General features: G+C 51.6%; 1 protein-coding gene across 3 annotated transcripts in view; it reads left to right on the top strand.

Annotated features, from left to right (window-relative positions):
* Window positions 1–17530, top strand: part of ABCG1 (ATP binding cassette subfamily G member 1) — an 89260-nt gene extending 71730 nt beyond the window's left edge. For 2 of the 3 annotated variants that reach the window (XM_037831395.1, XM_037831377.1), the window contains exons 9-15: window positions 1146–1330; window positions 1472–1573; window positions 2837–3005; window positions 3886–3986; window positions 4271–4429; window positions 7679–7797; window positions 9404–17530. In XM_037831395.1, the coding sequence (XP_037687323.1) occupies window positions 1146–1330; window positions 1472–1573; window positions 2837–3005; window positions 3886–3986; window positions 4271–4429; window positions 7679–7797; window positions 9404–9632 (1064 nt within the window). In that variant the 3' untranslated portion in view covers window positions 9633–17530. The remainder of the gene's footprint in view (window positions 1–1145; window positions 1331–1471; window positions 1574–2836; window positions 3006–3885; window positions 3987–4270; window positions 4430–7678; window positions 7798–9403) is intronic. The other variant, XM_037831385.1, reaches the window with a different exon arrangement.
* The last annotated feature ends 2115 nt before the right edge of the window (window positions 17531–19645 follow it).

Raw genomic sequence — 19645 nt, 5'->3', positions numbered from 1 at the left:
CTCCTGTGCAGCCTCGTCTCAACTTAATTAATCACATGTGCAGTGACCCTATTTCCAAATAAGGCCACATTTTGAGGAACTGGGGGTTATGACTTTGAGGTCTCTTTTGGGGGGACACAATTCAACCTGTAACAGCCCGTGATGCAGTGCTCCTGGGCAGAGGAAGGGGGACCAAAGCCTGCGAGGAGGTGGGAGTCTCAGTGGGATGGACGGACAGGGAGGAACGTGATAACACTTGCAGTGGGGTGTGTCCTGGGGTGGCCTTGGCTGCCCTGGCACTGACTGGGGGGATGCAGGTAGCTGGTGTTGCCAGAGAGGTGTGCTGGAAAGACAGGAGACAAAGGAGCTGTGGGTATCAGCAAGAGTGGGACCCAGGACAAGGAGGGGCATGGAGGAGGAGGGGACAGACAGATGAGGAGAAAGTGGAAGGTCAGGGGTCAGGAGGGGCAGTGGAAGGCTGGAGAGCCATAGTTGCGGGAGGAGTTGAACAAGCCAAGTGGCAAGAGGGGGACTGGTGGGCAGAGGGACATGCTGAAGCAGTGATTCTGGAGGTGGAGGGGTGGGCGATGACCAGGGTCAAGGAGGGATGGTGGGAGTGAACGATGACAGTCATTGGAGGTTCTCCTGAACTCAGAGTCCCCCAGGGGGCCAAGCCCACCTCCCGGCCCCTGACGCTCCCTTCTGTATGGCCCTGTAGAACTGCCCCCACTCACATCACTCACACACCCCTGATGGCGAGCTCTTCAAGCAGGAACCCTCTTCTACCATCTCCCCAGCACCATGGATGATGCTTGCCTGGCATAGGTATTCAATAACTATTGGAGGATGAATGAATTCGTAGATGCATAGACTCACTTCTCAGACTCTCCAACATCAAAATGCACACCTGCATTTCCTGTTTCCTAATATATTAGCCTTGCTGTGGGTTTTGGAGCCTAAATATCAGTTAATAAGGGATCTTGGCATCATATCAACCTCATCATGCAGCATCTAAATAATCATTTGATAATGTTCCCACCTGTGTCTTTTCCCCTAGAATAATGACTTTGTGGTTGCAAGATAAAAGTGACCCGGTGCACACTAGTCACTTAGGGGCATCTTCCCTGGGTCCCCGGGACTGACCCCACCTTCTCTGTTCTGTGCAGTCATGGAAGTCGCGTCCGGTGAATACGGAGACCAGAACGGTCGCCTGGTGAGAGCCGTTCGGGAGGGCATGTGTGACTCGGACTACAAGAGGGAGCTTGGGGGTGATGCCGAGGTGAACCCTTTTCTTTGGCACCGGCCCTCTGAAGAGGTAAAGCAGGCAAAACGATTAAAGGGGGTGAGAAAGGTAATGCCAATCCCCAAGCCTCCCGGGGAAGAGCTGCATGCTGTGCTTTGCACCCTGCTGCATGAAAACTCTCTTAGCAAAACAGTCCTGGATCCTCGGCTGGCAGGTTCACCCCTTCTCGCTTCTTGGATATGTCCTCAGGATTCCACGTCCATGGAAGGCTGCCACAGCTTCTCCGCCAGCTGCCTCACCCAGTTCTGCATCCTCTTCAAAAGGACTTTCGTCAGCATCATGAGGGATTCGGTAAGGTTGTTTTTAAAATATACTCTTGTGGAAAAAGAAGCTGTTGGGCCATTTTCTGATTCACTCATCCTGACTGAACTTTCAGATTGTTTTTCCTTCCCTTGTATTAGTCAGCTTTCACACTGTTATGCTGCGGTAACATACAATCCCCAAATGCCAGTGTCTAGAACCACAGATATTTACATCTTGCTTGCATTGCATGTTGGTGGCTGTGGGCTGGTTGTGGCTCAAGTCTTCTCATTCTGGGACTCAGAAGGAAGGAACAGCTCCTATTGCATCACGCTTTTCTTGTGGCAAAGGGAAGGTGCAAGAGAGAAATCAAGGCTTCTGCTTGGCAGTGGCTCGTTGTCTCTTGGCCTCACATTCCACTGGCCCACACAGGTCATTTGGCCAATCCTGCTACAGGGGAATAGGGGAACATATCCCCCGGCAAGAAGGCACTGCGAGTCACAAGGCATGGGGTGGGGCTGTGTACTCGATTACAGGGAAGGAGGCAGCGAATAACTGGGAGTCATAATAGCCACCATTTAACAGGGCAACTGGCAGCCTAGGAGGGGTTGAGTGCTCCATGGGGCCTCTGGGACCTATTTTGAAAGACTAGAGAGTTCTTTAAGTGTGTCCCTTGGATATATCCATTCTTTGTCCCCCTCTGCTTTTCCTCTTCTCCGAAGGTAGTCTACTCTTGTTTGTCACTTTCAAAAGGGATTTGACAAAGGACAGTGGTTACTTCTATTTTAACAGCAACAAAATGCCACCTACATATGTGTGCATGTGAGTGCATGTGTATGCACATGACAGGGCTGTGTGTATGTGTGTGTGCATGCGTGCACCTATATGCACATGATTGTGCATATGTGTGTGCATGTGCATGCACGTGACTTTTGCATGTGTGTGTTACATATGTCTGCATGTGTGCACATTTATGCACATGGCTATGGAAATATGTGTGCATGCATGTGTGTGCATGTGCATGCACATGACTGAGCGTGCGTATATGTGTGTGCATGTGTGCTTGTGTGCACAGGTATGCACATGGCTGAGTGTGTGCATGTATGTGTGTGCAGGTGTATGCACATGACTGTGTGCATATATGTGTGTGCACGTTTGTGTATATGTGAATCGGCCCAGTGTTCGGGGCTTGTTTCCTGGAGGAGAAGGGGCAGGCTGAGGCATCAGAGCTGCTAGGGGCCCAGGCCTTGTGGGTCTCTGTGGCCTGCCCAACCCCAGAACTTCCGCTCGCCCTAAGAACTGTGTTTGCCTCAGGTCCTGACACACCTGCGGATCACGTCACACATTGGAATCGGCCTCCTCATTGGCCTGCTCTACCTGGGGATTGGGAATGAAGCCAAGAAAGTCTTGAGCAACTCAGGCTTCCTCTTCTTCTCCATGCTCTTCCTCATGTTCGCGGCCCTCATGCCCACCGTCCTCACATGTGAGTGACCACCCCACACACCTTCCTTGCTGCCTGGGTTTCCCACCCAAGAATGCAGGACTGAGGTCCTGGCTTGTCCTGTAGATAAATTTTCTGGAAACCCAGTATCTTGTTTTCTGAATACCATCTGTGTTGACAGGTGCAGGCATCATTGTATCTTGCTGCTAGACACAAAATTGAGAAGTTTAAGCCAAAAGAATGAATGGCCCAGGGAAGGCTTTTAAACATGGTGGAGAGGCTGATGGGGGAGATATTTCAGAAGGGTGGCCTAATTAGGAGCTCTCAGATTCTACCTCTTAAAGCTTCTTGAAGACAGTTATTAAGATGGCCCTAGTGTGTCCAACTTTCTGAGCAGATAACCCTCTTCTGGATGGATTTCCCTGGAAGTCTAGTTTGCTCTCATAGTAGGCTTCCCTTGGTCCCTATGGGATGACAGTGTAGAAAGCTATTGCTTGAAGGGAGCTCAGCACACACACCTCCTCCCGAGGACATCGCCTCCCTAAATTGCCCTGAATTCCTGAGGCCATCTGATGAGACCTTGGCCACGGGGTGTCACCCACGTCATCACAGACCATCAGGAGGGTCAAATCCAGCAAGAGCCAAGTCGGCAGTGAACACTTGCATTCATGACTAAAGAATGCTTCTTGAAGTTGATGTTCTCAATCCGATGTTCCACTCAATAATCACTCTTCAGGTTATAAAAAGGGCCAGCAACTTTTCCGGACTAGGAAACATCTCCTATCTCCCCACCCCCACCCCAGCTCGGAAAGGCCCGCGGTGGTGCCGGAACAGGCTAGAACAGCTTGGCCCAAGCCCAACTGCCCTGTGCAGATGTTTGGCCCACCGGAGGGTCAGCTCACTCCCTTTCTCATTTTCCCAGTTCCTCTGGAGATGGGAGTCTTCCTTCGAGAGCACCTGAATTACTGGTACAGCCTGAAGGCTTACTACCTAGCCAAGACCATGGCTGACGTCCCCTTTCAGGTGCGTTAACAAAGGGGGTGTCACCGGAAGAGGGGGCAAGCACTCTCCGTATATACCCTGTGGGGAGGGGTGGGAAAGTCTGCTCTCCATTAGCGGGGGCTGCAGAGAATGAGGCTGGGGGTCACCGGCTTTCTCGCGGGTGGGCGTCTCCTGACGAGGCATCCCGACTGGGGCTCTGCGGGAAGCACGCGCTGCCCGGAAGCTCTGGACCTCGTCCAGGCCGCAGCCTCCCGCCTGCTGGGAGCCGGGCTGAGCCCGGGCGTGACGGGCCTCTGTGTCCCCAGGTCATGTTCCCCGTGGCCTACTGCAGCATCGTGTACTGGATGACATCGCAGCCCTCCGACGCCGTGCGCTTCGTGCTGTTCGCCGCCCTGGGAACCATGACGTCGCTCGTGGCCCAGTCGCTGGGGCTGCTCATTGGCGCTGCCTCCACCTCCCTGCAGGTACTGGTCAAGGAGACGCTGCGGGCTGGGTGGCCTTCCCCAGGCTGGTGCCACGGCCTCTTCCCCGAGACACGGCCATCTCCTCCTCCCCGACCTTCCCGGGTGGGCTCTGTGGGGCTGTTCACAGGGACAGATGCCTCTGTCATGGAGGGTCAGGGTTGCACATTTATGACAGACAGTGCGACTGTAGATGCCCTCCATGCTAGGGTGCCGTCCTCAGTGCTTTCTGCACATGAGCTCACTTTGTCCCACCAAGAGCCCATGCTTTAGGGGCTGGGCATCCCATTTTACAGGTGGGGACACTGAGGCCAGGCAGGGGATGTGATCCAGGCAGGGCCACGCCACTGACTAAGAGGCCACATTGCAAACCACCGACATTTCGTGGCTTCAGTGCAATTCACTCAGCTACCACCGAGACCCTCGTACCGAACTCCTGTGCTCCCACCGCATCCTGAGGCCCTCCACGCACCCTCCCGGGCTGCACAAGCCCTTCTCCCCTCACCTCCAAGTCTCCTGTTTCCACCTCCAGCCACAGTGGCCCAAACCTACAAGCTCCTTCATACTCTGGGGGGGTCCTCTCCTTAAAAAAACAAACCAAGAAGCCCTTCGGTGACTTGGCCAGGCCTTAGCCCCCCTGCCACTCCCAGGCTGGATGCGATATCTTCTCCGTTTCCATCACCATTGTCCTCCTCGGGTGAGCCACTTAGCCTCCAGGGCCTCCTTCCCTGGCTCCTAGATGGCAGAATAAAAAGATGGACCGAGGTGAGGCACTCGGACCCACGCTGGCCCACAGCAAGTGCCCAGGAAACGGCATGTCCCTCCTGCTTGCATAACTCCCCCGTCCCTCCTGGAGCCACTGCCCTCGCAGGGTCTTGGAGTGGCCTCCCACAGCCGAGGGCCCTGTAAATATTTGTCATGAGCCAGATACCGTGGTGAAAGCCGCCCATGGACTATCAAAGAGGAAGCAGACATCTCTCCTCGTGCTCCCTGTGCTGGCAGAGCCTCAGGTGGAGGTGGGGATCCCCTAACCTGGTCCCATGTGCTCTCCGGGTAGCTGCTCCAGGAGTCAGGTTCTCCCTCCCAGCTCTCCACCCCCTCCCCTGCATCTGACCTCACACTTACCTGGTGGTTGGGGTTGCCGGTTTCCCTGACTCGGTTTCCAGGCCTGGCACAGGTGCACACAGCATTTCACTAGGGTTCGCTGCCCCAATTGGTGCTGGTGTTTCCTGTCGGCTGCTCCAGCCCCTCCTCCACAGCCACCGCTGGGATGCCCCTCGGACACGGGACACAGCCCCACCCGTGCGGGCACAGGGTGCCGGATACATCACTCCCTGACCCTGGAGGCTGCGTGCCCCACGCGGCACTGCCCTCCACCATGGGTCACACTCAGAACCCTGCGGTTCCTGGCTGAGAGCGGGCAGCTCACACCCTCCGTCTTTGTTTCCGTGGCCCCTGGGTCTGGCATGTTCTGGGGCCACCTGGAGAGCCAGCACCCTCCTGGAAGGCTCAACTCCCAACTCAGGTGCTACAACACCTGCACCTGCCCCACCTGCCCTGGGAGAGGGGTCGGCCCTCACCTGGGGCTCCACGTATGTTCTAGCACAGTCCAGGATGCTCCTGGTTACACGTCTGCACATCCTACACACGTACGCACCACTCACACATACACACACACACACCACTCACACCACACTCATACATACACATGCACCACACACATACCACTCACACATACACACACACCACACTCACATACACACCCACCACTCACACATACACGCACACCACACACATACACACACACAGACACACGACACACATACCACTCACACACACACCACTCACACATATACACACACACCACACACACCACACTCACACATACACACACACCACACACATACACACACACAGACACATGACACACATACCACTCACACGTATACACACACACCACACACACATACACGCACACCACACACATACACACACACACACCACTCACACCACACTCATACATACACATGCACCACACACATACCACTCACACATACACACACACCACACTCACATACACACCCACCACTCACACATACACGCACACCACACACATACACACACACAGACACACGACACACATACCACTCACACACACACACCACTCACACATATACACACACACCACACACACCACACTCACACATACACACACACCACACACATACACACACACAGACACACGACACACATACCACTCACACATATACACACACACCACACACACCACACTCACACATACACACACCACACGCACATACACGCACACCACACACATACACACACAGACACATGACACACATACCACTCACACATACACACACGACACACATACCACTCACACATACACACACACCACTCACACATATACACACACACCACATTCACACATACACACACACCACACACACACCACTCACACATACATGCCACACACCACTCACATGTAATAGACACACTACACATACCACTCACACAAACCCATACCACACACACATATGAACCACACACTACACACAAGAGAAACCACACAACCCCCCCACACAAACACAAACCACACCCACTGCACATACCACTACACTCCCTCACACTCCCACACACACAAATACTACACACACACACAGTTGCCTGTGGTCCCCTGCCTGTGGGTTTTCCGCCCGGGGGTTCTCTTGTCCGGGGGTTCTGCACTGCTCGGCCTGAGCAGTAGCGGAGGTTCTGTAGGGGCTGTGGTGTCACAGCAGGAAAGCCAGCTGCCTGGGCCCCCAGAGGGAGGGACCCCTTCAAATACGAGGGTGCACTGAACTGTCAGCTTCTTGGGAAGGTGGTTGTATCCTCTGCCTAATTAAGCACACTCAATAATGATTCCCAGAGAAAGCCCTGCAGCCAGTTTCCATACTTTTCAAGCCCCTCTCCCGGGGCAGGGGGCCCATGCAGGCATCAAAGCACAGGCCTGACTGGGCCAGAGGCGGGGCCACCTGCTCTTCTAAAGGTGAAAGCGAGCTCTCCCCAGCAGCCTTCCCGGCCGTCGTGTCAACCCCTCCGTAAAACCCTGGTCCTCTTGAGGACTCAGCCTCTCCAGCTGATTGTGAGTGGGAGAGGATTGTGGAAAATGGCCCCCAGGGGCCCCCTGAGAACACAGGGGAGCACAACTTCCCACCTCTTCCCTCAAAATAAGCCCCCTGTGTCCCCCAGGTGGCGACCTTCGTGGGCCCTGTGACGGCCATCCCCGTCCTCCTCTTCTCAGGATTCTTCGTCAGCTTCGACACCATCCCGGCCTACCTGCAGTGGATGTCCTACGTGTCCTACGTCAGGTAGCGGGGAGCCCGTGCCCCGGGGGCGTCCGCACCAGAGCCGTGCTCAGCTGCCTGCCACGTGCAGATTTGAACCCGGGGTGCTGGTGCCTTGCACTTATTCCTTGACATGCACCACCCCCTTAGCAAAACACACAAAAAACCAGGAGGGGTCAGTTTCTCAGCTGCCAAAACTAACGCTGCGCATTGGGTGGCTTCAACAACAGGAATTTACTGGCTCACGATTTTGAAGCCAGGAGAAGTTCAAAGTCAAGGCATCAGGAAGGCAATGCTTTCTCCCAGAAGACTGGTGGCCGGAGATCCTCGGTCCTGGGCTTTTCTGTCTCCTGTCAGTGTCCACGGCGGCCTCCCCTGGCCTCTCCCTTCTCCTCCTGGTTCCACTGCCCTCCAGCTCCTGGCTGCTCCCTCTGGCTTCTCCCCCCTTGACCTTCCCTATAAGGTCTTTGGTAATAGGATTAAGACCCATCCTGACTGGGCTGGGCCACACCTTGACTGACCTAAGCTCTCCAAAGGTCCTGGTTAGAAGGATTCACAGCCACAGGAATGGGTTAAGTTTCAGAACATGTTTTTCTGGGGTACAGAGCTCCAAGCCAGCACACGGGGCAGAATAAACACTAGTGATTCGGGCCCTGGAGAAGCCACAGTATTCTCCCATAGACGGGCCCTTGGGAGAGCTGCCTTAGGGGGCAATGTTTTCATCTTTGAGAAATTCACTCCTCTAGATAAGTTTCATGTTCCCCTCTGAAAGGAACAGAGCTTAAAATCAGGTTCTGGGCACTCTGTAAAACTTTAATAAGAAATCCTGTGGGAAATCAGTCATCTCTTAAACATCCTAACATCCCTGAATACAAACGTCCTAGTGCCTTGGGCTTTGAGGCTGTCAGGTTTCCTCCTCCCTGCCCAGTGTTTTTTTTTGGCACATTGGCCCCCAACTGGCAGCGTCCATCCCGAGAGCTATGCTTCCCCCACCATAGAGATTCCACGTGACACACGAGATCCGGCATTGGGAACAAGCCCTTCTTTTCTAGAATATCAACTCAGACCCAGGTACATTGTTCAGAGAAACAAAATCAAAACAAAGCTCTTGTGCAGAGTGTCAACTGTCTGTTTGCTTTCCAATGCCAAGAAACCAGAAACCAAGGGCTTCCTTCTCAAAATTCATGTTTTTGTTCTAACAAGGTAGGCCTTGGAACAGGGCAATATATGGTAGAGAAATGTTTTATTTAAATGCTCTGAAGTCCTTGGAAAGCTCTCGGGCCCTTTATAATATCCAGCTGTTTAAAATGATGTAATATCAGAAGTAATCAAAGTATGTTTCAATTCATTTCACCCTGAGTGAATAGCTGCTCTTCCTGCAGTTTGTGGTTTGCACCAGCCGCTCTGGAGGAAGCCAAATTGGGAAAAACACAGGCAAGCTGTTGCGTGTGTTTATCTTGGGAAGTTGCTGAGCGGTGAGAAAGTCTATGCAGTGAAGACAGCCCCCAGAGAAGGGAGGGAAGGCCGAGAGTCACGGAGGCAGCAAATGATGTCTCACCTTCAGCCCGGGAGCGTCAGGTGGCCGGCTGGGGGGCCCGCCCTCACCCTCGTGCTTCCCTTCCCTCCGCAGGTACGGGTTTGAGGGGGTCATCCTCTCCATCTACGGCCTGGATCGCGAAGACCTGCACTGCGACATCGACGACACTTGCCACTTTCAGAAGTCTGAGGCCATTTTGAGAGAACTCGATGTGGAAAACGCCAAGCTTTACTTGGACTTCATCGTCCTTGGGATTTTCTTCATCTCCCTGCGCCTCATTGCCTATTTTGTCCTGAGGTACAAAATCCGGGCAGAGAGGTAAAGGCCCTGTACGGAGCGGGGCAAAAATATAGACACTGCAGCCCAGGGCACGTCCAGACTGGCGCCGGCAAGCCTGGGCCCAGGCACGACGCAGGGACGCTTCTGACCCAACTCCTAGTAACCACGTCGGGTTTATGGGTGTCTGGTGTTCAACTTCTCCGCCCAGCTGGGTTGGGTCTTCTCTCCATTACCCTTTCTAGCTTTAACTAGGAAGAAGGGATAGAAAGATTTTTGTGTTTTTTGTTTTTTGTTTTTTTTTTACATGCAGAATTTAGAACACCCCAGCTGGGGCAGAGTTTAAAACTGCAACACAGCTGGTGACAAAAGACTTCCCAGGTAAAGTCCCTCCTGTGGTCAGATAACGTGAGTCCCGGAGGAGGGACGACAAGCACCTTCTCACGTGACCCCTGCACCACCAGGGATCTTGGGAGAGAAAGGTGAAGCATGGAGTGATTCCGTTGGACAACTTGCTTTTCATGGTTTCTTCTTTCTGAGATTTGTCTCTTTTCCAATAAGAAGCCACTTTCCAAGCCAAAAGTCTATAAATTTCATTCATTTTAAGAACTGGTAACTTTTTAGTACTTGTAGAAGAAAATGATTCAGGGTAAGAAACAGTCTTTGCTTCCAGGTATAAGGGGTTTAACGGAATCGCCATGCTCGCCGCAGAGCTTGTGAGAGATTCAAATGCATGTTCCAGGTTGAGTGAAGACAAAATCATCTGCAGTTAGCCATGCAGAGAGGCAGAAAAGTTATAAAAAGAAGCAGTAAGTTGAAATTGAGCAACTCTTAAAGTCTTTTACTTTTCATTTGCTTCTTATTTTAAGCAACATATATTGTTTCCTTTTAACTTTCTGAGCACCTTAATTTTGCCTAAAAATTTTCTAGAGAATCCACCCTGTTAATTTTGTAAAAACATCTTCTCTGTCCTTCTACATCACGTCAGTCTGTCCTTCTACATCACGTCAGCTACCTCCACTGAACCTAGGAAAGCTGAGCTTAGGGAACTTTAAGGCTGTAAGCATTGATGGTTAGAGCTGGTGAAAAAGATGAGCTAACTATACAAGAGGTGTAGCTGCTGAAAGATTTCGTGAGCATCCAAGACCTTTGTGAGAAATCAGTGATGGCTCTCAGTGTGGCAGGGGTGTTTATGGCTTCATCAAGCAATGCATTTAGAGTTGTGGGTAATTTTATCTCCCAGACCTGGTTTTTACGGCATCTCAATTACACCCTCTAAAAGGAATGTTGTACAAGTCCTAACAACTTGTGCAGACATTTAGCTTCGCAAGGGTTAGACTCGTGTATCCTCAGGCTGGAGCCCCTCTTCCCAGTGATGTTATCACAGAAGTAAAGCCTGCGTAGAGCAGAAAGATGCGCACAGCCACCTTCGGATTCAGAGCCAGGTGGCCCACATGCTCACCAGCTGTCCCAAAGCCGGTTTAACACCAGGGGTAGGCGATGGTTCTGGCCAAAGAAGGCCATTTTTTAGGAAAATGGAATTGTTTCCTCCTTCAGGAATATCGTTATCCTAGAATCAGGGTCTCCTAATGAAAGGTTGTATTTCTGTGAGCAAATCAATTAACCTCCCGAAGCCTCAGTTTCCTCATCTGTACACAGTGACACTTGATCATCTTCAAGGCCATTTTCAGCTCTGAAGAGATTCCTTGATTGTGTCCCTGAAGCTCTTATCTCCTACTTTAAGAGAATGAAAGAGGTCAAAATTTTATTTACATGCTGATTTGGGCTGCAAATGCTTAGAAATTCCTTTTTTGTGCTTGGATCTTTTTTAGTGAACTCAATTGAGATATATTAAATAGAACTTTCCTTGTGCTGTACAAATATGGCATTGCCTTTCAAATTAACTTATTTCACCAGGGTCAAAATTAGCCTTTATGAAAAGTCTTCATTTAATTTTAAGGAAGACTTGCCTGTCAAAATCACCCATAGAGAAAACCTCCTTAGGAACAGCCTGGCAAAACAGAGAATAGGAATGAGGACAATGTCCTCAATCGTTCCCCAGAATTATCTTGGGCTAGGTCACTACTTGAAGGGCTCTTTCCCTCTGGGTGGGCTTTTCCAGTCACGGATTAGTGTGGTGGGCCTGTGGTCCTAATAAGAAGTGGGGGCCAGGAGCTGTTCCCCACCATTTCTGCTCTAAATGCAGCTTCGTTTCTCCCTGAAACCTACAGTATTACTAGATTCCTCTAGATTCAAGATCTGGGTTCCAAAAGCAATGAAGACTTTGAAAGGAACCATTTCCCTAGTCTTTCAGGTTCTCTGTATTCCCGTTTCCCACTGTTAGCAGATTATCTCCATCCCTTAATAGGTGAGGAACAGATCGGCGTCCGAGAGATGGCAGGCTGCTGGAAGGAAAACTCTAAGCAAAGTACACAGGGTTACTTTTTAAAAGATGTTAGCGTAGAGAAGGTCCAGGAGTGCTGGCTGCCCGCCTAGAGATTTAGGGCGATCTTGAGCCATGTGGGGTGAGGCTGTGTCAACCCCAGGAGGTGGCCTGGGGATCTCCTCAGCATCAGCGAGTGCCCCTTGGTCGAGCGTTCTCACTGTAAGTCCTTGGAAGAATGTTTTTAAATGCTTTTGTTTGAATTTCCAGATTTAGGGTAGTTTGATAAAATACCTTATTCCCATTGGCCTTCCATAACATCTACGCAACTTATGGCATATTTTTTTCCTCACTGGTTGTGGCTAAGAGGTACTTGATGAAGTGCTCTCTTCCAGTCACTGGCATGTAAACTTAGACCACCTCCCCAAACCCACTTCTCTTGGGTTTTGTATATGATGAGCCACATGCTCCTCTCATCTCTGATTGAGTTTCGTCATTTAGAATTAAGGATGGAATCTTGGATAAAAGATACACAGCCTGCTCAGTTGTCAGTGGTGGTAAAAAAAAAAAAAATGCAAGTCCAAAGATTATCACTTTTAAATGCAACTTTTCAGGAGAGAAAGGGGTGTTTGCCATGGGACTCTAATCCCCACATCCCTGGGGCTGATCACTGCGTCGGGTTACGCTCGGGAGCCCTGCCGGCCAACCCCGTACCTGCGGGCTTCCACGTTTGTCCACAAGGAAGTGTTTCTTGCCTCCCTTTCTTCCATTCTTGCTGAATATCAATGAGGCAATTAAATTCTTCAAAAATTCCTGTGTGGGTGAAGTGGGAAATTTTCCCCAGGAGGAGAAGCAACTTGAGGAAATATTCCAGAGAATGGCTGCTGGGATCTGATTAATTTGCCTTTGGCAGGGAGGCCTTCAGGACCAGGAAAAGGGATATTGAGCTTTTAGGTAAAAATTCATCTCAGAGACCCACAAAAAAGGCATTTTCCAGACCCAAGGACAGCATCTCCAGGGGGACAGGGGCAGGTTACATCCATGAGGCAAAAACCACCTTTCACTGTTCGATGAGCAAATTTAAGATAGGCGTCTTCGGTGTGTCGAGCATGTTTACCTGCTGAGTGTCCCAGGCCCTGTGCCGGGTGCCTGACAAACCCCTTTCCTCGTTTACTCACTCAGCAAACGTTTACCACCCCATCGCCACGGTGCCTGGTGCTGAGCCAGCCACTGGGTGTTGAGCAGGGAGGACAGTCCAGTGTGGCCCTGCCCTCGCGGGGCTCGCCCTCGGTGTGGGGGGGTGGTGACCAGATGGTCACTGGAAAGGAAAAGTGCTGGAGCTGTCCGGGGATGGGCCAGGGAACGCCCCGAGGAGGTGACGTCTCAGCTGCAGATGTCATCGGGACCCTTCAAATTGGAAAAGCGCCAACATTTCGCAGATGGAGAACGCTGAGGCTGGGAGGGGCTCCGTGACTTCACCAGGGTCCCCGAGTGGCATTCAAACCCAGCTCAGACCCCAAAGTCCCTGTATCTTTTGCTTTCCCATGCTGCCTTCTGTTCCTAATGCACAAATGTACTTGGAAATACTTTGTGAGATATAAAATGCAATACCAGTTCAGTTGCTCTTAGTTCATCTCTTTGTTCTGGATTCGCTGTCACCAAACAGATGGCTGAGACGGGGGAGTGGTCCTCACCTGCCGGGCACCTGACACAGTAGAGGGGCTTCGCTGGCTGGTTTGGGGGCCTCATCTGACCCCTCGACGCAGTGGAGAGGTGCCTTCCCTTGCCCTGGCCTTGGTTTCCTAATGCACCATGTCTGTGAACTAGCTCAGTACAAAGAAGGGTTGGTGTGTGTGTGCGTGTTTGTGCACTTGTGGTCATGTGTCCACATGTGCACACACACGCACACACACATGCGCCTATGTGCAGGCTTGCCCCGGGTGTACGTTTAACAGTATTATTCTGTGATATTTCCTTGGTCACAGTCAAATATCAGCCTTTAAATCTTCAGTCGCTCATCCTTTCCCCAGGAAGGAAAAACAAAGTTATTTCATTTCATGAATATGGTGCAGATGGCAAAAGAATCATCAAAACTCATGATGGCATTCGTCAAATGCCAGCTAAATTAGAAACTGACAGAAAGTCAAATAGAACAACCCAATGGGGGGAGGGACAGTGCAGAGTATATGAATACAAAGTTAGATTCTTTTAAGAAATCAAGACTGCTAATAAAATATTTTATATAAAACTTTTTACTTGTGTTCAATGTTAAATGCTTCAAATGATTTGCTCAAATTTTACTAAGTAAAATTAATTTTTAGAATGTATTTTGAATATACCTCTGTGTATGTCTAGTAAGAGCGCCAATTTATAATCGGATTATAAATTTATAAATCTGATTGTAAATAATCACCTTTCCCTATTGGTAGGTTTTCTGTTTTCTGTTGAACGGTCTTAAGGTCTGCATTTGCCCTCCATTCTCCTGGGTTCTGATCCGTTTCCTCGTGCCTTGCTAATGTCGGCAGTAGATGTCAAACCTTAGGGTCAGGACAGGCTCTCCCGTGAAGTGTGGCAGCTCCTGGCGCCCCTGGCTGAGCCTGGCCTCCTTCTGGGCCTCTCCCCATTGCAATGGTCTCCACCGATGGGCACTTGGGCGGCAGTTCCAGCAGAGGGACAGGCCTCGTCCGCGGCTCTGGTTTGAGGGAAACCCACTTCTCCGGCCCGGTGACTCTGCACGCAGCTCCCCTGGGGAAAGCCCTTCCTCCCGAGCCCTTTGGCTCCCACGGCCAAGGTGAGCAGGACCTCGAAGGTGCAGCCAGTTCCCCACCCTGCGAGCCTGGGCCGTGGGGTCCTTCACGAAGCGAGGACGTGCCGGCGGCCATGGTGGCGGGGGGCCGCGTCTTTTGCACGGGGCCTCTGTCGTCCCCCCAAAGACAGAGCAGAGAGGCAGGCCCGTGCATGGCAGGACAGAGTCCCAAGGTCCCAGAGTAGGGGGAGCGGAATGGCTGCACAATCTGAGGGTGCCAGAGTGTGAAAACAGAGTCATGCTGACAATTTGTGGTGACTTGAGCTTGTCCTTGACCGTGTCCCTTCAGGGAGATGGCTCTGAGATAATTGCTCGCCTCGATTGGCCTGTACTGGAAGCCCACCTGTCCTGGGCAGGAGGAAAGCTTGGGGATGATGCACGCATGTGCTCCTTCCGCTGGGGGTAGACTGGATTTTCTGATAACTATTCCATATCCTTCCCCATGTTTCTCCCCATCTTTGAGGGGGACAAAAGGGGGTTAGCCTTAGCTTGGTTTTGTTTTTGTTTTTATAATGTCCTCTCTGAACAAGGGACCATCGCACAGGCCAGGTTGGAATCATCCCTGGGAGTAGCCGTTGGGCAGCGGCACCCCTGCATCCCGAGCCTGCCAGGGGAGCTGCTTCGCCTGAGGTTTATACAAGTGATGCACGTCCTTGTCGAGTGAGGGGCCACTGCAGAGCCGGAGAGAAAGGGAAGGAGGCCCAAAGGTGCTCTTATTTCATCTAAACACGGGTGGGGCCCACCAGGGTGGCTTTGGGCTCTGCTTTGGAGGGCGTGCTGTCCCACAAGGGGTCAGCTCTCTGGGGGTCCTTCCACAGCTGGAGGCCTGAGCCTGTCCTGTCTGCTTCCGTCTTCCCGGGAGACACCCCCAGGGCCAGGACATGCCTCGGACCCGTGGGTGTGTGGCACCGGGGTCCCCCTACACGGGAATACCAGATCTCGGAAAAGGCAAGCACCCGAGCCACATAAACTAAAAACAACAAACCTCAAATTGATTGCGTTCAGTGGAGCTTTCCCTCATTAGAGCGGCACTGCCCGCTGTGAGACAGCGCTGCACTGAGGAACGGCAGGGGGGCATCCGGATGACCATGTGCGGTGCCAGTGGCCCACTCTGTGCACGTGAATTTAAACGTGGCCCGGCACTGTGGACAGGTTAGGATGGCATTTATTTATATTCACTGCTGTGATGCTGAGAGCTGATTTTTTGGGAGTTCGTAAGCCACCTGTGGGTGCCTGTGCCCAGCATGGTCCATCACCGCCGTTTCCCATGACACCACTCCTCGCGGAAAGTTGGGGCGAAGGTGAGCTGAGGAGGGGGTGCTGAGACCCTGCTGGGGAGCATCAGGTGGGGGCCACCTCCCCAGGTGGCCTGCTGGGGCCAGTTCCCAAGGCAAGTCCCTCCTCCAGGGAGGAGACAGCACGAGGGCATCGTCTTTCCCCCGCACCTGCCCGAAGGCAGCCAGAGGCCAGCCCAGCACTGCAGCCCGTCCTGCAGCATCCTCTGTCTGCACCACGGGTACAAAGAGCTTTGGGGAAACCGTGTTGGCCAGATGGGGATTTGCTGGCACCGTGGAGATGGCAGGTGCATCCATTTCTGGGGGAGAAGTTACCAAAACCACACACACCCCCTTAGGGGGGCCCTGAATTTGTCCTCTCTCTCTGGCTGAAATGAACTGGGCATGAAGGGGACGGCGTTCCATCTGCAGGACAGTTAGGGAGTCATGGATGGCGTGAAATGGAGTCCAGGAGCCCCATTCTCACGGGTTTCTGGTGACCCCCGTGTACCACCTCATCTGAATGTAACCACACCCTGGGTTTTCTGAAAGTATTTTAGTGACTGTGGTAGCGATTTTGTTTTTATACCTTTACATTTTCCACAATTCTGTCCTTGTGCAGGTTGGCAGTCTCTTTTCTATAAGTTTTGGAACACAGGCTTCCTGAGCTTAATCTTAAATGCCTCCTTTTCAAGTTGTCAGCCAAATAAAACAGTGGCAAAACATCCTGTCATCCCAACTGCTAACAAAATAGACCACACAATCAATTTTTACAGTCTTAGGCTCCCTTGTGGAAGCAGGTGAATAGACATTGTTGTTTTCTCATTAAAACTTGTGTGTTTGAAAAGCTAATACATGTAACTGACTCTCTTATCTTGTATCTTTTTTTTTTAACCTTTTTTAGACATACTGGTGCAATACCCGATCTTAGTTAAATGTCATGAATTGTTACCTTTTATTTAATTGGGAACTATTTGATGTTTTTCTTTCCTTCCAAAGCAAAAGTCAATGCAAGTAACATTTTTTAATCAGCGTGCAAACATATGCATATAGCTGTATATCTAATGTGTAATTATATAATACCTGTTTTTGTAATGCTGTATGGGTAACTTTACAGTGATTTAGCTTTAGGAAATACTGTTGCTTGCACACTGTGACAGATTTGCACTGTTGTAGATAAATGCGACATATATACATACGTACATACATATATATATATATTAAAAATGAAATTGCCTCTTTGGGTACTTGTTCCCTCTGCTGATTGGCTCTGTGGGAACAAGGGACCTGTGCAGACCCTCAGATGTGGGCATTCTCACTCTATCTTAAAGACCATGGCCCTGCTTTGTATATTTCTGTAGAGTTACCTCCTTAGAAAATTTGTATGTGCATTTTTTGCAAATTTGAACTTTGTTTCCTGGAATTAGATGACGTTGATGAAAATGTGATATAAATCAAATAAAGCATCATTATTTTCAGAATTCCCACTTCTCTCTCCTTTTACTTTCACCCACATCTGCTCTCAGATCTGGGGTCTGACGGGCGTCTGGAACATTTTCTCTTCCTACACTGCCCCCCGCTCCTAAATGCTGTGCTGCCCTTCCCAGATGTTACTGCAGATTAGGATGTGGTTGGGAAGCAGGATGGTGGTGGTGGTGAGCACGGCAAGTGGCATTTTTTGAGCCCTTGCTGCATGATAGCTCTGTGCCAAGGGGCTTTTCATACATCATCTCATTTCACTGTCATCCTTGGAGTTGGGAAACCACCACCGTCCCCATTTCTCAGATGAGGAAACTGAGGCTCTGAGCGATTGACAAGCCAACTGACAAGGCCTGAGAGCTGGTCAGTGGTGCAGGCAGAGCTCAGACCACGCCCATCTAATGGAGAGTATCGTTCTCTTAAAGTGCCAGTGCATTAAACAGCCTTCTGGCAATTTTACACGCTTTTGTGATGGAGTACCATTTTGTTATATTATTTGACTTGTGGATTCTTTCCATTGCATTTGTTTATGTACGTATGGCACTTTGGCCAGCAGAGGACAAGTCACTGAGGTACCCCTGCCCTGCTCTGGACCCCTGCCCACCCTGTGTTCCCCTCCCGTCTTCCTGCCCAGGGTTCTCCATTCCTAGATGTGTCCTGTGCTCCAAATCCCTCCATCTTCCCCCATTAAGTCCCCCATTCCCACCCACTGCTTCTCAAATTGTCTTCATTAGGATTTTAAAATCACAATATTCTACACACTTGTCTATTTCGTAATATTTAATACTCTCGCCCCCAACCGTTGGCGCATACCCCTTTGAGGTATCCAGTGCTGAAGTCCAGCTAACCGTTTATTTCCCCGTCCCCTTTCTCCGACGTCCCTCGGGGCAGACAGGCTCCTTCCTGCTGAAACCCATGTGCCCCCATCCCCATCCTCAGAGCCAACCAGATGAATTCAGCCACTTCGTTCTAGTCCACGCGGGGGTCGTTTCTGTGATAAACCGGGCCTCATTAAATTTGCAAATTTGAAAAGCATTCTACTTACACCCTTAGAACCTGCCATTTAAACTACAGAGCCCTGTCGGGAAATCCAAGCCAGAAGAAACACAAAATGAAGCAGGTGCATCCCGACGAGCTCTGACTAAGATGGGGGCTCTAGGTCTCCCTGTATGCCCCCCCTCTCCTGGTGTCCCGAGGGAGCCTGGGACATTCTGCTTCCCACCCTCCATCCTATAATCGCCCTGGGCCACGAAGCCCCCACAAGGCCATGGCCCTCGGCAGCAGGGACTGCATCTATTTGCTGTGGCCACGGGGGCATCTGCCAGCGACGCATGTGCCTGGGGTGGTGGGAGGTCAGGGGTGTAGGGTCACATTGGGCCAGCTTCAAAGAAAGAACATTTCTGGAACATGCAGCATGGCCAGGGTCCTTCAGAAGTGCCTGTGGGTGGGCGGTGAGCCCCCACTCCAAGTGCCGCCCGGTGCTGGGGGAGACAAGAGGCAGCGCGGCCTAGCGACAGCCGGGCATTCACTGTCCCGAGACCGGGTGGTGCCCGCAGGCTGCGGTACGGGCCGACCCTTTAGCTAGGTATAGAATCTCCGAATCCCTTCCAGTACTTCCAACATTTTTAGTTTCGTTAGCTTCATTCTACAGAAGATAATGAGCTAGAAAGAGAGGCAAAAGCCTGAGACCCGACAGGGAGGTGTCGGTGGCCTCTCCGCAGCTCTCCTCCCCCCTCCTTGCTCTGTGCTGAGGGCGGCATCCGCAGAAGGACCAGCACAGCCACAAGTGGGCGGCGGGTCCTGAGGCTGCCCCCAGCCTGTCCACCTGTTCGCCCTAAGCCCTTGTGCCAGCGGGTTAGTTCCTTCCTGGCTCCTCCTCTGAAACAGCCTGGGTGGCATATTTGACAGCAGGTTCCTGGAGCAAGAGACGCCCCCCAGGGTTGGTGAGGATGGAGGTGGGCATGAGAGGTGCAGCAGTGGTGGGGCAGCGGGATGGCCAAGGGCTCCCTCAAGTGGGCACTGGAGCTGGGCAAGGCAGGGGGGCTGGGCATGGTGGGGGGCTGGGCGAGGCTGGGAGTGGCACAGCCTGTCCCTCCTCAGAACAAAGCACCTGGGAG

This window comes from Choloepus didactylus, chromosome 1 (genome assembly GCF_015220235.1).
Source record: "Choloepus didactylus isolate mChoDid1 chromosome 1, mChoDid1.pri, whole genome shotgun sequence".
Lineage (NCBI taxonomy): Eukaryota > Metazoa > Chordata > Mammalia > Pilosa > Megalonychidae > Choloepus > Choloepus didactylus.
This window is presented reverse-complemented; position numbering and strand designations above follow the sequence as displayed.